Below are 9,685 nucleotides of genomic sequence, written 5' to 3'. Positions count from 1 at the left end.
TTAAAAAAACAAAGATGTATTTTTCTCTTTTAATAGAGCTCCCTCCCTGAGAAAGCATACCACTAGCAGAGGAGAGGTTTGTAATTTCTACAGGTAGGGAAATATGGACATAAGGAGCTGAGCAGGATCACAACCTCCCTTTTAGAAATCTCCTTGGCAAACCTAGCAATCACACCTCTTCAGGAGATTAGTCCTGGTAAGACACCACGTACACTTGGCAGAGGTGGTCCATGAACCTTGTATAACTTTTGCCACCTGATTTCCTCCTTGCCCTTTGTTTTGGTTTTCCATCACACCTTCCCCAAAGCTGGTAACTGAGTTATTGTTTGTGAGATATTGGCAGAGTGACAGCAATGGCACAGACCCTGGCTGGATTCTCGGGGCCATATCCCTGCTGCCACGCACCAAGGCCTGGCAGTACCAGTGCCACCAGAGATATGTTCTGTCTCGGTGAAAGCTGCAGAGTGAGCCCGGAAGAGTGGAAATTCCTCTCTTTGCTGTTTAGAATCTTTGTGCAGAGGAAACCGAGGGATAACGACTCCAAACAGATAACGAAAGAGTTCTGCAAGCTTTTCAATGGCCTCTGACGGCCGGAGCAGTGCTGCCCGCGTCGTCGATACCGCGGGGCACTCCACAGCCCCGGAGCCGCCCGGCACCAGGAAAAGGAATTACAGGCAAAACCCAACCGAAACGTAAAGGCGCTGCAGGCCCGGGGGACCCGCTCGCCCTCGGGGTCTGTCCGGGGCGGCTCCCCCCCTGTAGCTCGCCCTCCCCCCCAGCCCTCTCGGCGAAAGGGGGAGCAAAGCGGTCCCGCCACTGCCCCCGCGTGCCGCGAAGGAGTGCAGGGGCTGCGGGGAGAGGGCACGGCTTCGCCGCCACACCAGCCGCCCGCCCGCCCAGCGCCGGGCCGGCTGCTGAGCCGCCCAGCGGCCCCCAGGCGGCGGCGGCGACCGGGGGAGGTGAGGTGGAGCCGCCTGCGCGGCCCAGCGGCGGCGGGCGGGCCGGACGCGGCGAGCGAGCAGCCGCGGGCCGCGGCGGGGAGGGCAGAGCGGCAGCCGAGCCCGCAGCGGCAGCGCCATGGCCACCAAGGTGAGAGGCCCCCGGCACGGCACAGCATGGGGGGCGACGGGGCGGCTCCGGGGCGCCCCCTGCGCCGAGCGGGCCCCGCGGAGGGGTCGGCGGCCGTAGCTCCGCTCGGGCACCGAGGGAGAGAAGGAGGGCTGAGTTTCGGGGTCTGCGGAGCGAGTCCCCTCCCCGGGCCTGCCCCTCGCCGCCGGGAGGGGAGGAGGGGGCTACCGCCTTGTCGCGCCGCGCTCGGGCCTCGCTGCCGCCCGGCCGCGCGCAGGGCTCGGAGGGGCAGCGCTGGCTCCGAAGTTGTTTTCTGCTGGATTTCCGCCTCTCGCCTCGCCCGGCGTGGCTGCGGGCACGGAAAGCGGCTCGAGGCCGGGCTGGTGCCGCCCCGTGCCCCTGCCCTGCGGCTGCCGGGCTGTGCAGAGGGAAGGCCTGAGCGCTGCTGGGCCCGGCGTCCCGGCTGCCCGCCCCGAGCCCCGCCGCCTGCCCGCTTAGTGGACGCGGGGGTTCCGAGGGCTGCGACGGGCACGGCTGGCGAGCGACAGCGGTCGGGCTAAGGGGCGGGGGGCTGAGGGCTGCTCCGCACAGGGAGCTGCGTGCCGGGGAGGCCGTGAGGGCCGGGGAAGCTCTCCAGGGCTGTGGCGTGTGTCTTGCTCTAGGAGTAGTGGGATCTGATTGAGAGGGGGGGAAAAAAAAAAAGAAGGAAGTGAAATTGTTTTGCGTTGTTCTTCAACAGTATCTGTTATTAACGCAACAGTCAAAATTAGTCCATCCTATCCGAAACCGGTCTCTTTCTAAATTAACAGTATTTATTTACTATACTGGTTGATGAAAGTGGCAGTGCTGTTTTGTCTCTGCTCGTCTAGGTGGGTAAGTGTCATCTCCAAGCTGTCTAAATATTGCAAGTGGCTTTTTGGTATTTGAAGTAATACTTTCAGACTGATCCGATTCCAAAACTTGCCCAGCCATGCAAATGCTTTGTTTTACCAAGGCACCTGTCATACAGCACGCTGCTTGTGTGGTGTTTCTCAGTATCAGAGAATTCCCGCATCTTCAATGGGTAGGATTTGATGGCTAAGTAACAGTCTCCAGCTGTCTGAGCAGAGGGTTACTCACTCATGTTTCAGTAAACCTTTTTAGATGCACCTAGGAAGTGGTGTAGGTTTCAACATCATTAATGCAGTTGAGGTATTAATATAGTGAAATTCATGGCCTGTACTGGTTTTTAGAATATTGTTAATGGACTTAGTTTTATTACTGGTGGTTTCCACTGATTTGAGGGCTGTGTGTCTGAATCATGTGTACGTACTCACACAACTACACACGTAACTACTGCAGGTAGCAATAAAAATAAAATTACAGGTGTAGATGTAAAGCAGACGGTGTGCCAAGCAGACACTGCACTCAAATGGTTTATGTTTTTTGCTTTTTTTTTTTTTTTTACCTCACTTTGGGTGCAGCATCTATCCTTGTGAGGTCTCATAACGCTGTTTTGTGTGTATGTATGGAAGCTTTCACTTCACTTTTTGTGAAATAAATTGTTGCAGTCATTATGGCCTTAGAACAAAGGACATGTCACTTCTCATATACTAGCCAGAACTGTATTGAAATCAGATAGTACAAGATTTTTTCATTCATTTTTCACACTTTGCAAGAAACAGTAATTTGCTTGCATGTTAAAATTGGGAAGTGATAGCGAAATCTTGACATCTTTCTTTTTAATAGTATTATCTCGATTAGCTGTTAACAGAGCATTACTGAAGAGAAGCTTGCTTTATTTTCTTTAAGCTTCACCCATGAGTTAGGTCCCTTTCAGCTAATTATCCTGCTCTGGATATTAATTTGCTGAACTTGTTCAAATGTCAGCTGTAATAAAGGATACCTTTTTTTAACAGTGTAAGGGAGTGACAGGCTCAGTAAACAGCCTTTAGGAACTCAGCCAACTAACAAGTTACCATTTCGCTTGGAAATTGTTTTCCTTTTGAAGTTGCAGACATGTTTGTCACCTTCCACTTGTTTTCTTTCTGGAGCATATCGGAATTATACCAGAAAATGTTGACAGAATTGAACTGTAACTGGTCACCTGTAGTGTGAACTTCAGAAACGTCCATGGCGTGACCACCTGTATAGCTGGGGGGATGACTGGCAGTCAGGCGCAGCCTGCACAGCGCGGGCTGTTTGTGCTTCCTGAACTAACTCCTGTTTAAACTAGAACATACTTTATGAAGAGAAAATGGCATTTCTTCTGTAATTTGTTTGTGAACTCTGGCCAGTCTTCTTGCTTTCCTCAGTGATAAACCGTGCTGTTTAAGTTCCCAGAGTGCTCTGAAGATGTGGTTTAATCTCATCATCTCCTAGCTCTTCCCTGCACCATTTAAGCTCATGAGATTTCTTACTGAAATATAAAACCTTCTGGGGAAATAACTACTATTTTCATGCAGAAAAAGAAAAGAAAAAAAAAAAGCTTCTATTGATGCTCTCCTGATGTATTAGTTAACTGTCAGCAGGGCAGGGATACTGCAGGCCCAACGTCCTTTGAGGGCTGCGGGGATTCAATCTAGTGACAGGAGCTGGCCTCACAATCGCTGCTGCTCCCTCCTCGTGTTGACTCTCTGTTGATACTAATGCTTGTCAGACCTGTCCTTGAGTGACTATAACTTGCTAAAATAGCCAAAGATTAACTGAGAGGAAGCAGTGGAAAAGTTTTGTCCAGTTCCATCTAATGAAGTAGGTAAAAGTTTGCTCAGAGCAGATGCAAAAGGTTTGGTGCAAACACAGAGGGGGAGACATTCACAGTGAAGGCTGGGAATATAACTGGAGAGCAAAAAACAGTGGATGTGAGACTTCTGGTGGCAGTTCTTAGGTTAGCTGGATCCTTAACTGTAACTTGGCAGCCGCCTTTCTGGCTTCCTAAGGGCTTGCACAAGGCCGAGTGCTCTAAAAGCTGAGGCAAGCTTTAAAAGAAATAAATAAAATTGGGTTGATGAGGGAATCCCAGCTTCCCAAATTTCACAGTAATTTAACTAAACCAAACATAAGAGATAGGCACATCTGTGTTTAAGAACTGATACACTGGATATGTTAGCCTGGATACTTCCTTCATTAATGGAGTTGAATTTACTAATTCTTAATTCTTGACTGTACAAAAAAAAAAAAAAAAAGGCAAAATGAGCTTGAGCTTGAAAGTGTGTAATGAAGCATAAAAAGTTCCAAAACCCAGCTACAAGGAAAATGAGATATCATAAATGTATGTCTCTGATAGATGCTTTAAAAAAGTTGCCAGTCAGGTTCTCTCATTCTTAATGCTTCTGTGCTTTCTGTCTTGGCTTCTTTGGCCTTTCCTCTTTCCCTGCTGCAGTTTGCAAAGTCCCAGCTTTACTCATACCCTTTCCTTTGTTTTGGAGGTTCATTGAACAGGGAGAGCCACAAATGTCAGGAAGTGATATGCTGACTTTTAATAATGTGCTCCCTACCGTCATCTATTTTTAGAGGTGTTTGTTTAAAAAGGTAGGCAAGTCTGTTGCTTGCAAAAGCTAGTGCACTGCCCTTTGTGAAGCCAGGATTTCAGGATGATATTGAGGGAATTTGGTAGGCGTGTGTGGATGGAACCTGCACTGCTAAACAGTGCACAATGAGGGGTTTAATGTTTAAGGTGGAGATGGAATTTGGAGCTGGTCAACTGATTTATAGGAGAAGTGCTGTTGAAGTTGGTGAAGTTACTTTCACAAGTGAGCCAGGCAGGTATTGGTAATCTTCACTAGGTTTGACTCCAAAAATCCACCATTTTTACTTGTAACATTAGGGACGCCTGTTATTTCTTCATGATGTTCTTGATTCTTCACTGGTGTGTCTACTTCAGGAACTTGTCTTTATTTGTTTATGATTCTGTCAATAGGTCTGGGCCCTTTTTCAGGGGAAGAAGTCCACTGATGTGAAAGATCTTAGGCTGGATATTTTGTTCTTGAAAGAAAACAGATATAACTAAAAATACAGAAATTTTTACTGTTTGAGGCTTTGGAATAGTTTTTTTTGAATGTCATTAGCTAGATATACTTGAATTTAGCATGATTCTCCTACTTGTGCTGAGGGAAGATTGTTTTATGTCTGAAAATACCGGATAGGGAAAAAATACAATACTTTGGACTTAGATTATCTTTTTTTTTTTCTTTTCTGTTCTCCTACTCGTGTAAGGCTCACCAACAGAAGTCTCACATTTTTGTTCCTATCGTTGTGAAGCTGTTTGTATGTTTACATAATGAATCAGACAGAAACAATTCTTTGTTCTGATTTGCAGCTGGGAAGGGAAATATCCCTCTGTGCCAAGTGCTCCAAACTTTGCATTGTGCGAGTCTGCCTTCTGTATTGTCCTGACTTTGACAGTACAGAGCCTGTTCTGGGAAATTATATCTTTGGAAAATATTCAATGAATCAATCTTAATATTATCGGTTAGTTGGGATGAACTTATACTATGTGAATCGGTCTGTAACATGGCTGGCATGTTCCACTGCTTAAATTCAGCAAAGTGAGACTTGATTGATGACAGTTTCATTTGCAAACTTAGGACGTGATGGAACAAAACTCGTTAGGTTAAGTGGTCATTTTGGTTTAATGGTCTTAGTCTCATGAAGAGGTTTTCACAGAATTGTAGGGGTTGGAAGGGACCTCTAGAGATCATTGAGAGGTGATCGAGAGGTGACAAAGCAGGTTCCCTACACCAGGTCACACAGGTAGGCGTCCAGGCAAGACTTGAACATCTCCACAGACTCCACAACCCCCCTGGGCAGCCTGTTCCAGTGCTCCGTCACCCTCACCATAAAGAAGTTCTTACGCACATTCATGCGAAACTTCCTATGCTGCAGCTTATGCCCATTTCCCCTTGTCCTGTCTCCACATACCACTGAAAAGAGACTGGCCTCACCACTATGGCCCCCACCCCTCCAATATTTATAAACCTGGATTAGATCCCCTCTCAGTCTTCTTTTCTCAAGGCTGAACAGACCCAGTTCACTCAGCCTTTCCTCATAGGGGAGATGCTCCAGGCCCTTCACCATCTTCGTGGCCCTCCGCTGGACTCTTTCCAAGAGGTCCCTGTTTTGTTAAACTATAATTAAGTAGATGTGAAAATACTTCTTTTAAAAGTATTCTTTTAAAAAAAAGGACTTTTAAAAAGTGGTAACAATAGTACAAGAGAAGGTGAAAATGTTTTGAGGTAATGCTTATTTACCTCAAATACACGGCTTATTGTTACAATGAGATGTTAGGATGAGCTCAGCAACAAAAGAAATAATACCATCATTTTTTGTGAAGGTACAGAATTTTCCATTCTTCTGTCTTTAACCTTGAGATCTTTTAGAAGTTCAGTGACAAGTGAGTTACTTTACATTCCAGCAATTGTTAGTGCAAGGCTTCTCATATGAGAGCCAGATCTTGGGCTGGCAATCTGGCAGAGTGCTGAGGTTCTGTATGATGTTATGCTCTGGTAATGATTCCTCTGACTCAGTTTTTCAAAGCTATTTTAAGTACCTGGGCATTGAGTCATCAGAGACTCATTACCAGAGGTCGTCATTTAAAAATACAATTACAGTAGTGAGAGAGAAGGAACTCTGGTATCAGATGTTATGAGCGTCATCTGGTCCTATAGAACAAGTGATTCAGATTTTCATTCTGGTCTGATTTTTCCACATATCAGCATCATTTCAGCAAGAAGTTACAGTTAACAGTCTTTACAGTTAACTGTGGCTTTGGAGTGAAGATTATTTTACTCCATTCTTTCTATGTTTTCCTTCGCAAATTGTCTTCCTCTTTTAGAACCTCTGTTCTTAATGCCTTCAAAAATTGCTTTAAATATGAACATCCCCACATTGTTTTGTTTATGCAAACTTTCTTATTTGATTAGGATGGCTGTCACATCTCAGAAATGAAAGTTTACAGAGGGGAAGTGATATGGGAATTTTGCTATTTTAAATGGATTAGTTCCATCCTATGGTTTTACCTTTATTTACCTGTTCCATCCTGTATTTACCTGCAATTGCAACACTGGTGCTGGAAGCAGCGTTGCAGAGCATTGCAAAAGCAGGTCGTAGGGACTGTAAAACAGTAGGAGTGATTTGTTTCAGCCAGCACTGCATTAAGACTGATCAACACTGAGATAACCGAAATTATTTACTTTAAATAACTGCTGCAGCGGTCTACATTTAAAGCTAAAACTTTCCTATTTCAAGGCATGTTTTGCAATTGAAAGGTCACTCAGCTTCACTTCAAACTTTTCTGAGATGGGCGAAGATCAGAACTTGTGCCGTTAATTCATTTAGTTGTACCTCAGCGTTGTCAGCGATTTGTGATCAAAAAGGAACTTCCCAAATCAATCCAAGTCTAAAACGCAAAGCATTCTTGTCCTAATTCCACTAGCAAAACTTCAGTGCTACCAAAGAGGTTTGTGCATGTTGCTTACTGGAAAATTGCACTGGATCTCTCACCATTTTTTCCAAAGCAGTTTTTCTCGTTGAGCTTCATAGGGATATGGAACATCTGCCCAAAAAAAAAAAAAAAAAAAAAAAAAAGAAAGCAAAAAAAAAAAAAAAAAAAAAGCAATTAAAAGCAGAATTGTTTAACTTTGACAATTCATCCTCTGAAACCCACAGCTTTGAAAAGGATAAGGGCATGAGACACAGCTACTCCTGTAGGGAGTTGTCCACATGCTGGCTGGCCCAGCTGCTCTCAGGGAGAGGACATTCAGGACAAGGTGTGGTGTGAAGGGCGAAGGGACAGCCCTGGGTGCTGCTGCTAAGAGGGTGTGCTTGCAGTTGAGCCTGCTAGGTAAGGTCAAACGAGTGAGCTTTTTGTTAGTAAAAACTTTAATTTCCTCCTATATTTTAGAGCAGCTCGTCAAAAGGAGGCTATAGGCAGAGCTTCCCCTGGGTGTTAAAGGAAGCTACTTTACAGGAGGGTTTTCCAGTATGCAAAGTACGGCTGGAAGGAGGAGGGGGCTATAGAGAGGTGCTGGCAGCACAGCTTTAGGCAGGTCCCTGGAGAGTCTGAGCACCACAGCTTCTTCTGGGTATGCAGCAGTGCCTGACCTGGGTTTTCTGCGCGTGGGACTGGCCCAGGTGAAATCCCTCAGTCCCACTCTTGTGCAATGTGGGACTTGTGTACAGCCAGTGACTGTCGTTTTCTTGCGACTCATCTCTGTGTTGCTGACTTCTGCTCCGACTTGCCATCTGCTCCTCCTTGGCGGAGGAATGGTTGTGTTTTTATTTTGTGCCTTCATATGCTATCTCTGTTTATACACAGTAGGTTTTGAACTTGCTCTCTTTTTCTCAGCATTTAGAGATTACAGTTCTCAGTGTTCAGGGCAAAAAAATAAGTTGTACTCTTGATTCTAGTTTAAATCAAGCAAAATATTGGTTTTCCTGGCTGATACAACAAAAATGGCTAGTTTTCAAGAAAAAAAAAATTGTAAACAGTTCTCTTAGGGTGACTTTAAAATGGTTCTCTCTTCTGTATGAGAATTTCTTTCCCCTCCTTTGTCATGAAGACACTGGATAACGCTATTACATTTGTTGTTCTTCCTAGGTCTTATTTAAGTCCTGGGGTCCACAAAAAGCCTGGCCTATACAATTCACCTTTCAGCAGCACCAAGGCCATGACTGATGAAGCTCTTCATTTTGTCAGAGAACTTGATCAGATCTAGGAATTAAGCTTAAATGTTTTATCTCCTCCATTGAATTTTCAAAAAGCTCTGGGGAGGTGGTTAAGATTGAAATAACTGAAAATCACTGTACCATGAACTAATATGGTCAGTGTTTAGTTTTGGCATAATTTTTTCAGCAGTACTGTCATTTCCTCCCATACTACCTCTGTGTTTGTCTTGCAAAAATGGTTGCTTACAGAATGAAAAACTAAGAACCTTTCTTACTGCGGATAGGTAGACCATATTCTTGGAAGCTTGTATATGGGAGTTTAATTGTAATTGTATCAACAGCTCGGTCATATCTTAACCAAACTTCCAAGTTTTCTAGCCACTTGAAAGGAAACTGCAGTTCAGGCTTGCTTTCTTTGATTTCTTCTGCCAGTATACCCTTTATAAGTGACAGATGCAAAGTAGGTGACTAATGTCCAGACCAAGTGCTAGGTGTGCTCTGGTCAGGTCTAATGTCTTCTTATGTGAACTGCTGATTGCAGAGACTGGTTTGTAAGTTTATGGGGCTTGTGCTTTTATACTCTGTCAACAAAAAAGCTTAAAATGGCTGTAAGCTGGTCTATATTAGAATGCATTTAATCAAAGTCAAGTTTTATTTGAAGTAGCATCTTTTTTGCATGCGGGTTGATTGCTTTGATAGTTCTTCCTTTGTGTTTAGATTGCTGTGTACAGCTGATGCACCACCTGTAACAGTGTGGTGAGTCTGAAAAGGCTTTAGAAGTTCATTAGATTACCTTATAGTGAAATTGTATGTGTCTCTAATTATTGGGATAATTACTGTTTTATAATCTCCTCGTGTAGAAGAAGCGCTCTTGTGTGACTGCAAGCTGTCTTAATGAGTAGGTCACAATGTGGCAGTTTTTTCTGGTGAACGATGCCAGCTTTTTCTGAAACCTTTACCTCTTCCTAATTTT

General features: G+C 44.8%; 1 protein-coding gene across 3 annotated transcripts in view; it reads left to right on the top strand.

Annotated features, from left to right (window-relative positions):
* The first annotated feature begins 959 nt into the window (after positions 1-959).
* SNX9 (sorting nexin 9) overlaps positions 960-9,685 on the top strand; it is a 60,394-nt gene continuing 51,668 nt past the window's right edge. The window contains exon 1 of one of the 3 annotated variants that reach the window (XM_048935273.1): positions 960-1,089. In XM_048935273.1, coding sequence (XP_048791230.1) covers positions 1,078-1,089 — 12 coding nt within the window. In that variant the 5' untranslated portion in view covers positions 960-1,077. Of the gene's footprint in view, positions 1,090-1,334; positions 1,942-9,685 lie in introns of those variants that run through there. The other 2 variants (XM_048935272.1, XM_048935271.1) reach the window with 2 other exon arrangements.

The sequence above is a fragment of the Lagopus muta genome, chromosome 2 (genome assembly GCF_023343835.1).
Source record: "Lagopus muta isolate bLagMut1 chromosome 2, bLagMut1 primary, whole genome shotgun sequence".
Classification (NCBI taxonomy): domain Eukaryota; kingdom Metazoa; phylum Chordata; class Aves; order Galliformes; family Phasianidae; genus Lagopus; species Lagopus muta.
The sequence above is the reverse complement of the archived record's forward strand: the minus strand, read 5'-3'. Positions and strand labels throughout refer to the sequence as shown.